The following is an 18,130-nucleotide window of genomic DNA, read 5'->3' as shown; positions in this document are numbered from 1 at the left end:
TCAACAGCGTTTAAAATTTTTTTTTTCAGGCTACATTTCATGGAGTTAACATACCAAGCGCTCAACTTCTTGTACGCGCTGCCTACAGGAACCAGTAGCACGCCTTCCAGGAAGGCGACTATACAATACCTTCTCCCCTTGGCAACCGGTATAACATCACAAAGAAAATACTAATTCGTCTTGTTTGTTTCAGATGCATCGGACAACCCGCCTGAAGATAACCGACATCAACCCCCACCTCATCTGCGTTCTCTGCGGGGGCTACTTCATCGATGCCGCCACCATTATCGAATGCCTGCATTCTTGTAAGTCATCGCTCTAGACGGCTAAATATAGCAGCGTTTCGATTTTTGCGCTTTTCTCTCGCGGAAGCCAGTAGTGGAACTGCGAACGTCGTGGAGGTCTGTCCTCGAACTCGCTCCTCTGCCCGACGTGTTTAAACCGATGGAATGTGTTTACAAATCTGTGCTGTTCCAAATGATTTTTAAAGTTGAACAGAAGCTGAACTGGAGTGCATAAGAGCTCTTTGATGAAAGAATTGTTTCTTGGCATCTGGTAGGATCAACGGTTTGCAGTATTAACGCTGGTGTTCGGTTTAGAAGCTTTCACTGAAATTCTACGTCTGTTTTAACGGCTCGCTTGAACGCCAATTCTGTAACAGTGTTTGGCGTTGGTATGTTGCGTTTGAGGTGTTTGTAATCAAGTTACTGATTTCACTCTTAACGGTGTAGTATCCTTTGACTTACCCTGACATGTCGATGGATAGACAAACACGTTTATGTGGAAACGGTACTTGCATTGAATGAAATTATAGTGTACATTTATTTACATAGATTCACGTACTTAAAATGCCATTCGGATTGTGCTATGGCGTTCGGGTCATTATCACAATACCGCAGTGGTTGTTCTGTCGCTGAAACATAGCCAATGCGACGTTGACGTATGACTGTGTCCTCACAGACGTCTTCCATTGTTTCAGTCTGCAAGACGTGCATTCTGCGGTATCTCGAGACAAGCAAGTACTGCCCCATCTGTGACGTCATGGTCCACAAAACCCGCCCACATCAGAACATCAGGTACGTACCAGTTTACCTCTCACTCTTCAGGTCTATAAAGACAGGATACTGTATGGATGTGTACTACTCATATCTGCCTATTGCGACATAGATAATTTGTCAAGCAGATTCCTGCTTGTATTCTGTTCACCAGCTCTAAAATTTTCCTAGCTCTCTCAGCACTAAGACAGGCCTTAGTGCCATACATTATCATAAACCTACGACTGTCTTAGCACTAAGAGAACTCTAACCCCAGGGTGATATATGATATACGTACCACGTGTATATGTATGCAGTATTATTTTACGACTATCTTAGCACTAAGAGCGTATGGAAAATCAAGGCCCTGCATCCGAAATGCAAACACTACTGAAAGTCATAGTGACTGTTGATAGTGACGAATGATTTGGAGTATACAGTGGAAGCTGTCTAAATCGGCACTCACTGGGACTGAATAAATAATCCAGTCTAGACAATGTGCCGGATTGTAGAACTGATGATAAATGTACAAGTCAAGAATGGGACTGATATTTCATGCCGGTGTTGACAACTTGCCGGATTGGACAGATGCAGGTTACGACAGCTTTCACAGTGTATGCGACGTGAATCTTGATCAAAACACAGACAATCTCGCAATACTTCAGTAGAACGTACCAATTCCCTCTTTGTATTCGGGGGGCGGTGGGGTAGCCTATGGTTAAAGCGTTCGCTTGTCACGCCGAACACCCGGGTTCGATTCCCCACAACTAAACTCACTCACTCACTTTGTATTCGGTTATTTCGCTAAACGTTAATTCCCAATTTCCACCGTGCTTTATATTGTATGTCAGTATAACTAGTTCTGTCACAAAGGAGGGGCGGTGGTGGGAGGTGTGTAATTTTTTTGTGGAGTATTTTGTGATTCAGAGTGATACAGGACTGCAGCGGTTGCCTTAATATTGAAAAGCTGCAGACCCTAAGGACCCAGAACCATGAAAAAGGTCTTCATCAGAATGTGTATTCCCAATGTTTTACCATGGAAATATCACGCTTGGTGATTTGGGATGAAAACCCTTAAGGACCAGCAGAAAACACAAATTGTGGGTCCACGTGGTATTTTGTCGGCTTCGGGTCTAAGGACGGACAATATTTTCGAAATTCGATAGGTGCAGGGATGCGCATAATCCTCACGATAAATTTAGATTTGTGGTACTAGGTTTGATGAAAACCGAGGAGCGGATCGTATGTTTAGCTTGCATGTAGGGTTAGCGGTAGTTTCCTACACAAGGCTGCAAATAGTCTCTCTTGGAGCTAGAAAAAAAATGGCCATTAACAGTCACTATCAGCTGCAATGTTTATAAAGGGAATGTTTCTGTTGAATTTCTGTTTGCACCACATTAAATTTAGTTTTGATTCGATATCTTCAATATGGACGTATTCCAACTCTGTTTACATACAAAGAAATTTGTTTCTTCTGTTTCTTCTGTTCTGTCCACATAGCCACCATGAACGCATCGTATAGACTCGGTGATTATGGCTTATATATGCCATGAATAGGATCATGCATTGTGCGTGATTGTCCGAGACGGAGAGGATGACGCAACTACCTACCACGGACCTACTTGAACAAAAATGGCGACAAAACCCATTTTCATAATAATCTATTATCGACTGGGACAATTGTATAATCTCGACTGTATACTGAGCATATATTTAAGATGTGAGAATGACAGGTTTTGAAAGGTGCGTGTAGCCTGGAAAAACACACGCAAAGGCAAGTCAGTTGTTACCAAACCACGGATTCGTATTAACAAGCCTAAACTGCGAATTAAATCTGGCATACCTTTTTGGGTTTTTTATTCGTCAAGTATGGGAGTTGTAAGTTTATCCCAAAGGTCGCTTCTTTAATAGCGAACACAGCTTGCTATACCCGTAAGGAAGCCAGTCCTACGTGTTCATAGGCAATGTGGTGCCTTACACTTTGTGTGACAAGATACGTGTCTCATTTGGTAATCAGAAGTCCAGGTGACTGAAGGTGACACCCCAGACTGAAAACACCTCAACGTTGTAATGTCGCACAGAGCCATTACGCGACGTCACAGTCGCATCTTTCGGGAATCAGTCGACACCGCTCGACTGTTTCTGTAATCCGCACGCACAGACACGAACGAAAACTCGTTATTTTGACATCTGAAACGACGTTTGTTCTGTGACAGATAAAAAGAACCCATTCCCTTAATGTTGTTAATGTCGTTCCATATTCAGAATAATATATATAATAATATTTCGTTTGTTAATAAACGATAACTGATCCTCGGTCAACGGGAGTGCATAAAGGCCTCGTCTCTCTTGTAGGTCAAGAGCGTTTATTTTATAACACAGACCCCTATTCTACTCCTATCCCTCTTCAGATCCCGAGATTGATAGATTTGTTGGTTTTGGTTTGTTTTTTTGGGTTTTTTATTATTATTATTTATTTATATATATATATTTTTTTTTTTTTTTATTTATGTAATTTTTTTCATTTTTATTTTTTTATTTTTTATTTTTATTTATTTTTATTTTATTTTTTTTGGGGGGGGTGTTTGTTTTTTTAAATATAATCAGTTCCATTTAACTTTAACCACAACTGTACGGCGACAACGTATTAGGCGACTCGATACACGGGTCTGTGTGATGCATTAACTCGAGGGAGGTAGTGGAAATTGAAAACAATGTTTTGTTATTTGAAACATTACGTTACCTTTGTCAGGAAGATTGTGTTGTGGGACTGTTGTCGTAAATATTGAAGAAATCAAGTATTATCTGGTAACGCTGATCCAAGTCAAAACTATACCACATATCCTTATGAGAGAAAGATTCTTTTCGGTCCATTACACAAGTAAATTCTTCGAGAGGAATTATTTTATTTTTTCATGAAATACAAAATTCATACTCATAATGTAAAATGTTTATTGACAGAATGACATATTTGATTATCCCTTTTAAATCTTGAGTATATTAACATCGCTGACAGTTCACCAAACACCCTTCCCCAGTAAGAGCACGCCGCTTTGTTGTTCTTAAATCGGTTCTTGTTCATGCTTCCATTTTAAACTAGATAGCATATGGCTGTATTAGTTTTTGAATATCATATTACTTAATTATCGTGCAAATTAATATATGTTTGATTTGTTTTCCAGTACCATATTTAATAAAGACGTCTATAGCTGCTATGTCGTTAGAAGGACGACATGCCGGGTCAACAACGTCAGTCATACCGAAAACACTCCCCCTATCCTCAACCAGAATCAGTTCAATAACATTTTTTAATCCAACTGAGATATTTGATTCCAATTATTGACACGTTTTTTAATTAACGACGGGTGTCTACAGACAATATATGAATCGATTATATATTACGTGACTGGCATCATAAGGACTGACTGGTGGCGGTTGCTGTTTTAAATATGTGAAACCGATTTCGTCACTTCTTTTACACCAGTTTGCGTACTTTCAGAGCCGATAAGACTCTGCAGGACCTGGTCTACAAGCTAGTTCCGGGACTGTACAAAGGTAAGTTACAGGGTGACAACGGGTAGTGGGTAGTTTGTTGGTTTGAGCGGCCCTTCATCATAGTAAGGACCAGGTGCGATTCCCATTTGGTACGGGCGATGGGGTATCCCAGTGATCAAAGCGTTCGTTCGTCACGCAGAATAGGTTTGGTGGATTTCGCATATTATTACAATGTGTGAAGCCCATTTCGGGGGTACCCAGCCTTGATATTGCTTGAATATCGCTAAAAGTGGCATAAAACATACCTCACTCACCCCTACATGGTTCCCTGTTGTTTTCATTGTGGTAATGACGGATCTCCAAAGAGACTGAAATTCCAGGTCGGAATACATTCCATGTATGATCTGCTGGTCGCAAGAGGCGATTACATCGAACCGGGTGGTCATGACGTCAATCACCGGTTCGTGTGACCCGTACACTATTGTTTACTTTCCCTAAGCAAACAAATATAACCTCACGATGGAATAGTTTTGAATTCCTGGTGAAACAACATGCATACGAGGCTTAGCACTGCAGAAATTGGGTTCCTGTAATTCTGTAAAGGTATATATCGTCCTTTTATTAATTTTGAAATATGTTGCTGATATTGTCACTATACACATATGATAGAGGATATGATAATGACAACGACAAATTGGCCGATATGAAATTGCGAAAAGATATATCAAGCCAAATAGGCTAGATTAAGAAACAAAACAGGGTAATGAACGTGGTGGTGTCTGCGAAACTTCCGGCCAAGTAATATGTGCAATTATCTTAATCTTAACTCAATACGTATATTGTATAAACTCATTATCATCATAATTCAAATGATAAATAGCTGTATAGCCCGGGTTACTGTCTAGACAGTTAGACATTGACCTGTGACGTGACCTTGACCGCTAATAAGTCAGGAGAGTGACTGGATATTCTACTGAAATATTCTTACTTTTGACCTCCGTTTTCAGGCGAGATGAAGAGAAGGAGAGAATACTATGCCATAAATTCAGCCAAAGGTGAGTAATTTTTTTAATGAAAAAAATCGTGACCATTGAAATTATTCGTCGTGATGGTGATTTCAAGAACTGTCATCAATATTATTAATGTGTTATATGTAAAGAAGAACGCAACAAGGTTAAAAATGTGTGTTTCTTTCATTCATAATTTACTAACTTATCAACCTAAGATGGCGCACAGGAAAACGTTAACTCAGAGCGGTAAAAATTAAATTTACCTGCTAAATGATTTTTAAGCAATCATTTAATTTTGACTACTATATAAACGAATTTCTTTAGACTGTGAAACCTTCGAATGCCTTTGAGAGGGATTAAAACGCGCCCATGGGAATTCACCAACAAATTGTTCATGTTGACAGGGATTAACTTAAAGCATGTGACCTACTAATGAGAAGAAGAAGAAAATCTTTTATTGTGTTACATGCTAGTAAGCCGTACATGATGGCACGATTAATACATGTACATATATACACATATACCATCTCTATTTTCCGATAACCCCACTGCTTACTCATATAAGCAACTAGTAAGTAGTAAAGATCATCAAACCATACTCAATGTAGCAAAATATGTTAAACATTGTTTGTCTCTCCGCAGTGCATAATCATTGTCACTAATGCTATATCACAATGTTAATGTTCACAGATGTACATGGGTCGATGGCCTAAAAAACGAATAAAACAGTTACTTGTACATAGCATTCGGTGATATGGCTTATGGTACTCATATCAGAGTAGAACATTTAAGATAGATGAAACTGTATATTCCACATGCATCTCAAATGTGTCTGATGGTAGAGTCTTTTTAGAAACAAACGCGTATTTTTCAGTTGAAAAGGTACCGTGAATGAATATATCGGATGGAATTGACCTTTCAGTATCCATACGCTACTAATATTATGACCAGTCTATCACTTGGATAATGTATGTCATCGTGTCTAATTGAATGATGGTCAGAACACCATATGCCTATTCGACGAAACAACACCTTTACCTCGCTTGTGAGCTTCTGAAAGAAGGCCATATGATCATTTAGATATGACACCTGCCTTCTTACCACGTGGTGTCATATCCTGATTAACAAAGCTATGTAGGTAACACAGTGCTGATATACTATATATTGTGTACTCCCCAGACGCGCCTAAAGCACCGAGCGAGGCCCGAGGGGACGAGATGGCAGAACGCTTCATCTACACAGCGGACGAGAACATCAGCATGTCACTGGCATATTGTCAAGAGTAAGTAATCACGAGATGACCACACTTAGACGAAGAAAACCCGACGTCCGTGATCAAACCTGGGGGGATTATTTCTACCGGGATTAGTTATGTAGACAGGTAGTTAGGTTTATATCACACGAAGCTGGGGGAGGATTTTGTAAGACTGGGCTGATCCACAGTATCAACAATCGACGGGTTGTTGTAGAAAATATCCCAGTTCATGTGGCAATCCGTCAGTTAGAGCTTTCGCCCCTCATGCCGAGCGTTCGAGGTTGATTCTACACAATGTATGAAGACCTTGTTCAGTGTGCCCAGATATGCAGCGATATTTAAAATAACTACTTTTAACTCACTCACTCACTCACTCAGTTGGAGGGAGCGTAACACTCTTAATTGGTTAGGCGATTCAGTTGCAAGTATTCGTGGCATTTATAGTTTAAGGTTCGCGTATTTTTCATTCAAAGTCGGTGTTCGTCAAAAACACTCATTAACTGCTAGATTAAGCGATGATGTAACGCCTGGGTTGACTGCAATACGTGGTGGGCATCTACCACATCCTCGACTGGTTGATGCAGTCGACGGTAGAAGAGCTTCCGGTTCCTCTGTAGGAAGCATTCAATTATAGCATTAACTCCACCGTTCCTACGTCATTCACTTGTCAAAGACAAAATACATGATTAAATAGTTTGTTGGAAACCTTCGCGGTTAACGTAAGGAAGTTCCCAATTAGTGAAGTGATTTGTTGAAGGTTGAGACATTTTCCCAGGTTATTAAACGATGTGGTATTAAGAGTAGATTTATGTCACTGCATGTGAAATCACGGACGTCAGATGCAACAGCCTGTCACGAGTTCGAATCCAAGTGTTTTCTGTAGTTATGATCCTTGCGTTGATTTCAGTGGTTACGGGATGTAATAATATAAAGCGCACCCATGCATGCTTTAAGCGCACATGGGTGGGTATTGAGAGTTTTAAGAAAGGCAGTTTTGGTTGGTAGCAGAGGTTGGTAGGCAAGATTTGAAGACTCTGAAATTGAGCGGGAAATTGTTCCATTCCGTTTGCTGTATTGGAAGAAACGGAAGGCTGTCACAGTTCACAGATTTCACAAATGAAACTTGCTACAGGAGCTTCCTGACACTGTGATCGAAATGGTCTGTACTCTTTGATCAAATCACACATATATTGTGGAGCATCTTCAGACAGGCATCGATACACATGACACAAGATCTTATAGCTGGTTCTCTGTCGGAGGGAAGCCAGGGTAGGTCATGTAAGAGTGGGTGATGTGGTCGTACTTCCGGCAGCGGGAGTTTGGCCGATGAACAGCGTCCGTCGCTGACAACTCCTCACCCTACGTGCAAACTTGCTTCCTTCCCCACTCTCTTTCAGCTCCTCTCTCCATCTACCCTCCCCGCCCCTCCCCAGAAATGCACCTCCCTGTACTGGCTGACCCGTATTGCTTTCATTACCCCACAGTTTATCATATTTTCCAATCTTTACGGCTGTCTTCGGCGTCTAGTACAGCAGGTAATTTATTCATGAACCGGTCGGAACCTTGATTCAATAATTACACCAAACCGTCTAAACGCCATCGGTGTAGATTCCTCCGGGAATTGCTCCCCGATAAACCAAGGAGCCCCCGACAAGCTGATATGATGGCCGAAAAGGATCTTTGCTGTCAATCAGAAAGTTTAGCCGCAAAGGTGCGCCTGTCCGTTTGATAAAAAGCCATCGTCATTCCCAGCAGACTGTTGAAGATAATTCATCATAAATACCCCATGGGATACTGTTGGCTGTAATTCACTGAGGTATAGGATCTTTACTATCGCGTAGTCTTCTATATTAAGGTTAACAATGGTTTCAAACTGAAGACAATGCTTACAGTACCCGCTGCGAGTGAAATACTTATACAGCATCTTTATCAAATAATTACATGGACATTTTATTCACATTTCCAGCATTTATTCTCTAAAACACATACACTTCTATATACCTATGCGACGTATTTCAGCTTGTATGATAATTTACGCATCCGGTAAATTCCTGTTTGGTTCCTATTGTTAAGCACTCAGGTATTAACCGGTGTATCATGTGTTATATTTAGTATTGCACATGTTAGTAAAACCCCTAAGTTATATAATTAGTTTTGCATGTGTTTGTAAAGTCATGTGTTATATTTAGTATTGCATATGTTAGTAAAGTATTCTAGTTCTTTTGTTGGGTGGAGTCACGTCCGTGAGTCCAGACACCTAATCGCCAGCACACAAAATAAGCGATCTAACCCACTGGGCCGTCTCGATTTTACCGTTTCCCGCGATATGGTGTGTAGCTGCAATATGGCTGGCAAAACATTCACTTTGTTCAACCTGACGGCTGACGTAGAGGGCAAATAGACGATCGGACATAATAATGGCTACTTAGTCAAGCCAGTACTTTGACATAGGGCTACCTTCAAACAGGTGGCCTAGTGGCTCAAACGCTCGTTCGTCAAGAGCAAGACCGAAGACCTGGGTTCGAATCCCCCACATGAGTACTATCTGTGAAGTCTATGGGTACAGTCTGTGTCCGACGACGTGACATTGTTGGAATATTGCAAAAAACTGTGTAACAATAAACTCAATCACTTACTCATTATAATGTTATAAGCTCTCGAATACAGTAAAGGGAATGCTAAAACACGCCCCAGATTCAGCGACTGCGAAAAATGTACTACGGGCATTTATTGCAGCTCCCAAATATTCCCGAATGTTAATTTTGTGCACATTGTTTAATTATAGAGGAATTCCCGATCCCGAGGTCCTGCGGAGAATGAGACAAGAGAATCTGAAGAAAGGAATCTCTAGTCCCAAGAACGGAGAGGTAGGGAGACAGAAGGGCTTGAGCACAGAACGGAAAACCTCTTGCAGGAACTTAATCAAACTGCAATCTCTTACGGTCAATTAGGGACCGCGTTGCCGATCGTGTTGGTTGTGCACATGGATTCAGTTTGGAAAGCTTATCCTTGGTGTTCCTTGAAACGGCCTGAAAACTAACTGACTGACTATTCTTCTGTATGTATCTCTTCAATGTCTGGAGTATTTTCTGTGTTTAAGAATGAATATCGTGTAGAATGTTGTTGCTATTATTGGAAACAGGACATATCAGACGATGCGTGGAAAAATATTATCTACGGTTCTGTTTTAATTCGGAGCGGTGGTGTAGGCCTGTCATTAAAGTGATCGCTCGTCACACTGAAGATTCGGGTTTGATTCCACGCGGTGACACATTTGTGGTTGCCTTGTCTGTGGTGTTGCTAGATTTTGGATGACAAATGTTTGGCAGACTGCGAAACGCTGATATCTTACACACTCATCCACTTGATTCCAGCACAGGTGTTCTTGTCTTAACGTTACAGGTAGCTTGGTGGTTAAGATGTTCCCTCGTCATTTCAAAGACCCGGGTTCGATTCCCACTTGGGTATAATGTGTAAAGCCCATTTCTGGTGTCCCCCGCCGTGATAGTGCTGAAATATTGCTATAAGCGGCGTAAAACTAAACTCACTCACACTATTCATTTACTCAATAAATCAAAGTCAGTTAGTTTTAGTGTGTAAATCGATGCTCATAATAGTGTTCATGGGATAGTCTGGTCCAGACTCTATTATTTACGGACCATAGCCACATCGTGATATTGCTGGAATATTGCTAAAAACGGTGTAAAACTAAACTCTCACTTGAAGTTAGGATGCATCGGTATTGGCCCCGTCTGATTGAATGGGTTATGGAGGCTTCTGCTGAATTCTGTGCGAAAGTTTTAACCAGTTACTAGGATAATATTTTCACATGTTACATCTTGTTACAGAATCGGGACATCCGGTACCTTCAGTGCCCAGCGGCAGTTACAGTCTCACATCTGAAGAAGTTCATCCGACTTAAATACGACTTGCCACTGAACTACCAGGTACAACCATTACAGTTATCTCTCGCAATATCGAATTTTGTTCATAAACATGCAATGTTGTATTTAATTCAAAGTTATTTTACGAAATTCTTTTGGTATATTAACACGAATATTTTTACATGAAGCCAGTCAAGTATTGTGTTGTCTCAGAATGTGAAACGTGATATGTTTCTTGAGTGAAACAGTCGAAAAATTAAAATACTGCCCTCATCCTCAAATGAATATGATAACAAAAAGACGTGCGAACTATTTGATTTATCTAACGATTTTAGTTTTATACCTTGATGTTAATGTGGAATATTACAGTGGATATAGTGTTAATGAAATATTCGCTTTTCAGCCGGCTTTATTTTCCACAAATAGGAAAATGTGAGTCACTCGCTCATCAACAGTGCCACATCAGTTCGAATCTACGTTCTAGTACAGTTTTGGGGGCGATGAGGTAGCCTAGTGGTTAAGACGTTCGCTCGTCACGCCGGAGCCCCGGATTCGATTCACCCATGGGTACAGTGTGTGAAGCCCAATTTCTGGTGTCCCCCGCCGTGATATTGCTGGGATATTGTTAAAAGCGGCGTAAAACTAAAACGCACTCACTCACTTGTACAGTTTTGATTCTAAGTGGTCGCAGGATGAACAACTTGCGTTACTGACAACTCCTCGTCCTACGCGCGCGTCCTCTCCTCCCGTTCTCTCTCCCTCTCAGCTCCTCCCTCCCTATTTTATCGTCTCCATATTCTCACACTTGTATTGTTTAACTACTTTTACCGAAATGCCGATTTTGTACAAGCATCGTTTCGTTTGGAATCCAAAAATAGTAAGGGGTGGCACAGTTGTCTAGGTCGCTGCGCTGCGAGCGTTGGTTCGAATACCGCTTCGTCAGTTATGTTTCAAGGTCTGTCAGCGCGACTGTTAAATGTCTGAGGCTGCATCAGCTTCCGCCTTCTTCCACGAAGCTGGCACGCCGGGATGTAACGGCAGAACCGCGATTAACCAACCACACTCCAGTGCTTGTGTAACATGACGTCACGATGACGTAAGCGTGCGTTGCGACTGACGTGTTTACAAGCTTCACATCTTGTTGTTATATTAATGTTAGACCATACACCCATATACGTGTGTCATTTACGGCTTTAACTTTAAATTTACGTATCTGTTCAAGTTTGTTGCTACCACTACGAAAAAAAATCACGGGCTTTACACATGATGGACGACCTTCCGTGTAATACCATTTTTATTAAACGAGTTAATGAGTTGGTATCAGACGAGCGAAAGCGAGTTTGATACCAAATCTTTATCGAGTTTAATGAAAATGGTATTTCACGGAAGCGAGTTTAGTATTCTGTTTATTACTCGTCAACATAAATTGACGGAAACTGCGGCGAAATTCCCTGCAGTTTCAGGACTCTCAGCTTTTAAGTCAAGGTCTAGTAAAATCGCGACATCAACATTAGCATTGTGACGTCACAACTTTGAACCATTTTGACGTCATACGTCAAGCGGTATTACACTAGTGTAATATTAAAGTGAAACTAAATATTACACTGTAGTATCTTCAACGGGCGAGTAATAAATATAATATCAATATACTAATATGGAATGAATAACGTTACGAGTTTGAAGTAAGACTATTCATCCCATATTAGTTTGAAGTAACTACGTTTAAAATATGTTTAGTCTCGGTAGAAACTGGACTGCAAATAGCAGGCGCGTAGCGAGCACATTTTTAGTTTTTAGATTGATGAATGTTTGTATTGATCTCGACACATATGACAGGTTTCACAACGGTTTTATAGCATAAACATAACTCCGTACTGTAATTACTGACAAAAACTTCAGATACAGTGAAATTTCAGGATAAGATCGCTTGTCGCGGAGTCAAGTAAGACGAGGATCGGGCATTCAAGTCCTGTGAATCGGTTCATTGCGTCGATTTATGTCCCAGTGTTACAGATCACATCAGTCAGCTGGCACATGGCGTGATTATTAACGAGGATTCAATATTAGCGTGTGTGGAATTAAATATCATTCACATTATCACCATTAGAAATATATGAAAAGCCCAAAAATATATTAATGTATAGGATGACGTTATAAAGTCAGTACATGCGTGTTTTAATTATATACAGGCACTGCTCTCGTGATTGATTTTAAACCGTATGCTTTGTCGCAGTTATCTGAATGTTTTGACATTCTGGACAAAATCACCCTGGAAATGTACTTACTGGTATTCCTTTGCCTCGGACTAAGTCGCTACACCTACACGCTGTTGATAGTTTAGCTGGTGTACACTAACACATCTCGCTACCACAGTGAAAATTATGTTTAGATGACCCCAGACCCACTTACACTTTTCTGGTCAGGCTCATCTCGTACAAATCTGAATTATGTAATAAGGGCAAAGCAGTACAAATATCCAGCCCCGATCGAGGAAATCCATCATTATTATAACTCACAAACGAACGGTGATTTATGAGAGAGCGGCATCACATCGTTATTCTTAGAAAATCTTTTGAAATGAGTTGTGCTGAGATTGACTGTTTCACATAGTGTGTGAGATTCAGTGACTCTAACCTACACTGTCATGATTTCGGTAAGGAAATCACGGAAAACATTTTAGCGTGTTACGTCTACCTGAAATGCTCGACTAATGTTCTGAAATATTCAGATAGTGAAAATAAACCCAAATGTCAAGCAGGTGGAATATTTTGTTACGAATCCTTTAAATAATGTATTGACACATTTAGGTAGATAGCAGATACCGTTTGGCGTTTGTTGTTCGACCCGAGAAGGTCCGGGTTGAAATCGATCATCAGTATCCCGTGTTTGTCCTAACAAGCGACTAACGGGAATGGGTGGTCAGGCTCGCTGACGTGCTTGAGAAGAAGATGAGGAATTCCTCTTTAGACCTATGACATACAGTAAAACAAGTCGGAATATTGCTGAGTGGGGCGTAAAACTAAACTCACTTACTCATATGTTGTTCAATTCGCCCGATTTTAATCCTTGTTGTGTCGCTCAGGATTTGTTCTGACGGCTATATTAGAGTGTTGACCTTCCCCATAACTGGCCGGACATGCTGTCGAAGTTCAGACCAGTGTTTCTTTCACTCACTCACTCATTCACTCACTCACGCAAGTGGTAAAATGTTTCACTCTGCTGGTTAAAGTTTCCGTCTTGCGGTCCCTCTCTTTCGCTTGTTGAAACTGCGACCAGCCTGTCGTTGAACATGTTTACAAAACAAGCCCAGCGCGTCCTGTACACTGTTAACAGGGACACCGGGAATTGTAACACGACCGCATATCGCTGTAATCCAGTCTTGCTTCTGTTTCAGATCGACATTTTCCACACAGACGAAGCCCTACGGGAATATTACACTTTGATGGATATTGCATACATATACACGTGGAGGCGGGTACGTATGTTATATATCATAAATCACCATGGCATATATCAGTGAACAATATGTAGTTTGCGCATGTACGTTTGACTACCTTTATATATACAACTTAAAGGATATTGAGCGAGTCGATATCTATTGATATATCTAATATATATTTATTTTACGTAGATGGTACATAATAACGATGCGTTTACGCGCACTCACTCACGCAAACATGTATGCTTATTCACCCCAATTTCACACGTTCACCTCGTGATCCATAGTGATTGTGTTTCAAAAGGTCTACAGTGAGACTTTGGCCACGACATTTATGTCATTTCGCTCTTTTTTCGCATTTTGCATTATCTTACTTGTTGAAATTAGGGAAAGTACACATCACCACTGTTATGTCGAAGCCACAGAACCCATCTTGTAGGACAAGGTATCCTATCTCACGAAATAAAGGCAAATAAGGTTCGTTTTAGCGGAAATATCGTGTAACATCAGACAGCGAAACAGCATGGGTTATGATAAGTCGTGAGGACAACATTGCCTTGGAACAACTGTAGTTTAAGCGTCCACCCAGGTATGGAGATCCGGCTCACAACTAGTCCTTGGCGTCTACGCTTGTTGGAAGAGGCGATTATTGGATCGGTTGGTCAGACTTGCCGATTTCGTTGATGCCTGTTACCCTATCCCAGTTCGATGTTAATCACTGGATTGTAAAATCTAGCCCAACATCATATTGCTGAATATCACTGAATTCGGCATTCACAACCAGCAAGCAAACAAAATTGCCTCCGTACACGCCGATTGTGTTCGCAGAGAGCAACGCAGAGACTCAAGGTCTATTCTTCCTGAAATGAAAAACGTCTTCTATAGCCGCATTCACGTATTGATTTTTCATCTTATTCGGAATAGTTATGGCTATTGTATTGGAGGGAGATCGTGTTCGATTCCTATAATCAGTCCTCGTGATGAATTGTGTGAGGATGCTTTGTGAAAAAGGTCATAGATCTTTTATGGGTGGTGTATAAATTCTTACTTGAAATATATGAAACCACATATTCTAGTTCGGTAGCGTTTGCTTATATGGCTGAATTGTACATCCGATATCGGAATGAAAAAGTATGACGATAGGCCACATCATTTTCTATATATTCCAATCCTGAAACTATCATCCTCAGGAAAAGAAATCTGATATTCAATAGGAAATTACTCCCAAACTGTAATGTAATCACAACATGAAAAGGTAATGCACGTAGATGCAGATAATCAATTTGTGTTCTGTCGTTATATTCTTCTAGAAAGCAATCATTTCTGCCCCAGAACTCTACCACCCCTTTACCTAACAGTGAGTGAGTGAGTTGAGTTTTACCCCGCTTTTAGCACTATTCCGGCAATATCACGACCGGGGACACCAAAACTGGGCTCAACACATTGTTCCCATGTGGAGAATCTAACCCGGGTCTTGGGTGTGACGAGCGAACGCTTTAACAATTAGGTTACCACACCTACCCCCTTACTTAAGATACCAATAAACTAGTACCATGTATATATGCTATATGATATTGTTTTGTTTGTTTTAGAGAGGCCCGCTGAGATTATACTACACCATATATGAGCGTAAACTGAAAAGACTGCACGACCAAGCTGTGTCAGAGGAAGCCGAATCATGCTGCGATGTGCCCGCCAAAACCGCCAAGACGGTCAACGACGTCGACAACGAAATCGTGACAGCAACAACAATGTTGAATGTATCAACGGTGCAAACAGAAAAAGACACTTCCGAAGACAAAGGGAAAGAAATAATCTGTCCCAAATCAAACGACCCACCCTGTCCTAAAGCTAAAGACACCCCATGCCCTAAAGCGAAAGATCCACCATCTCCTAAAATCATCGTTGAACCGAAAGGAAAGGTTCTCACCAATTCCAAAGAGAAAGACTCGGTCAAAACAATTGTGTCCAAATGTCAGGCAGACATAGTGAAGGTTGTTTCACAACCAACCACCAAAGATTCTGAACCAAAAAAACAAGCCGAGAACAAGAAACCTGGTCCAGAAACGAAAAAGACAGTCACTGACGCTAAAAAGGGCTCTCATGATGCCAAAAAGAGTATTCAAGAAACGAAGAAAAGTTCCATGGAGGTGAAAAAACCACTGCAGGAAGTGAGAAAGCCTTCTGAAGTTAAGAAACTTGCTAATGAGGTTAAGAAGCAAGCGGATGGCAAGAAACCCCAGACCGAACTACGGAGAATTGAACCAAAGAAAACCACCATTGAGGTAAAGAAACCGCCGACAGATGTGAAGAAGATGTTGAATGATGTTCGGAATGACAACAAGAAACAACCAGAAACAAAGAGGCCAGCAGACCCAAAGAAACATCAGCCTATTGAACCGAAGAAAAGCATCGAAAATGGCAAAGCCGAGGTCAGAAAGACCCACTCTGTTGGTCGCAAACAGGCTGAACCAAAGAAATTATCAATGCCAAATATGAACGGACATTTCACAAACGGCCATGGTGCGTACGACCTGAGCAAAGCCACCCTTGACGAATCCGGACTCTTTAAAATTCCGAGAAGGGATGAACCTTTGAATTTGGTAAAGAAAGACAAAAACCAGCCCCTGAAATTAAACGGGGGGTTTAGCCCGAGACCGGATATGAACGTGGCGACTTAAGGGTGTTGTGAAATTCTTGCCACGACTGGATAATACTGTGCGGGGGCTTGCTCCAAAGGATATATTTTATGGAATCACTGTAAGGTGAAGAAAACCGGTGGTTGAATACACATTGATGTGAAAGGATTCAAATGGAACGATATTCTGTGGATGTGTAAATATATGTCTCTCGGTGTATTCATTGTGTCCAAATCGGAATGTACAAAGTGATGTTCATCAACTGGATATTTACACGTTCAACTGATATATTCTCCATATTTCAATCTGGCCTTTTAATAATGAACACTTCGAAGACGTATGGATTACAATCCGTGACGTGTTGAGTGTATATATTTACTTGCCTGAAACTGAACCGTTTGGGCAGGTGTTCCAATACGGCTCCAAGGTCAAGTGTACATAGATTGTATTAACGGTCTAAGACTGGTTTTAAGTTATTCTGTAGAACTTAGCGCATCACCTAGTGCTGAGCAAGACAACTGCCATTTTACTTGCATTTATAGCTAATGCATTAGACGCTGTGACACATTGTGTTGATTCGTGACTATTGGATAACTCTCCTTGGTTGGATTTTACCAGATGATTGTGATTGGTTCAAAAGTCTTCTTCGTTCGTCTTTAGCTAAGGCCAGACCAATTACATTTCTTGTTTTAACGATCAGCCGGTCGTAGTTTTTCAAGAATAATAAAATAAAAATTAAATTTCCCTGCTGTAAAATGAAATCCTATTTTTTCATTGCCCCAAAATGTATAACTCACAAGAAAACCTCTTTTAGATTGTTTCCCATTGTTTTGTTAGATTCCCATATACACTTCATAAAACACAAAAAGTAAAATACTTTTAGCAGTTAGAAAGAATATTACTTTCACTTGTGATTTTATTTATTTTTTCTTCCTACCTTTAATATAATCCGTAAAAGAAGAAATAACTTGGTCTGGCCTTGAGAAAAGTTTCAAATTACCGGGAAAATTTCGATTGGCAATATAAGATTGAGTTGGTTACAAACAATTTTATTCATTTGGGATTGCGAAATGAACGAAATACGTCTGCGGTTAGTTTGGATGTGTACAAATTAATGTATTTGATTACTTAGGAGATTGTGATAGAAAATAAAATAAACGACATGATGTTACTGTGTGTTAATATTTTCGATTAAACACAAGTCTCCTGCTTAGAATTGATTACTCAGCAAGACAAACAATACCAGGTTCAGCAATTTGGTCGGTTTGAGGGGGGTGGTAGTTTGGCTGAAGTTGGTCACGTTGCATCCACGTTATGTTGCTTTTCTCCTTCCCCCCCCCCTTTCTCTCTCTCTCTCTCTCTCTCTCTCGCTTT

At 40.6% G+C, this 18,130-nt stretch overlaps 1 protein-coding gene across 1 annotated transcript in view; it reads left to right on the top strand.

The window, feature by feature from the left end:
- Positions 1-17,927, top strand: part of LOC137255938 (polycomb group RING finger protein 2-like) — a 31,472-nt gene extending 13,545 nt beyond the window's left edge. Inside the window, exons 2-10 of the mRNA XM_067793544.1 lie at positions 194-305; positions 980-1,076; positions 4,534-4,589; positions 5,537-5,584; positions 6,719-6,821; positions 9,580-9,661; positions 10,643-10,741; positions 14,073-14,153; positions 15,710-17,927. Coding sequence (XP_067649645.1) covers positions 194-305; positions 980-1,076; positions 4,534-4,589; positions 5,537-5,584; positions 6,719-6,821; positions 9,580-9,661; positions 10,643-10,741; positions 14,073-14,153; positions 15,710-16,798 — 1,767 coding nt within the window. The 3' untranslated portion in view covers positions 16,799-17,927. The remainder of the gene's footprint in view (positions 1-193; positions 306-979; positions 1,077-4,533; positions 4,590-5,536; positions 5,585-6,718; positions 6,822-9,579; positions 9,662-10,642; positions 10,742-14,072; positions 14,154-15,709) is intronic.
- The last annotated feature ends 203 nt before the right edge of the window (positions 17,928-18,130 follow it).

The sequence above is a fragment of the Haliotis asinina genome, chromosome 11 (assembly GCF_037392515.1).
Source record: "Haliotis asinina isolate JCU_RB_2024 chromosome 11, JCU_Hal_asi_v2, whole genome shotgun sequence".
NCBI classification, from domain to species: Eukaryota; Metazoa; Mollusca; class Gastropoda; order Lepetellida; family Haliotidae; genus Haliotis; species Haliotis asinina.
Note: the sequence above shows the minus strand (reverse complement) of the source record. Positions and strands in the feature narration are given on the sequence as shown.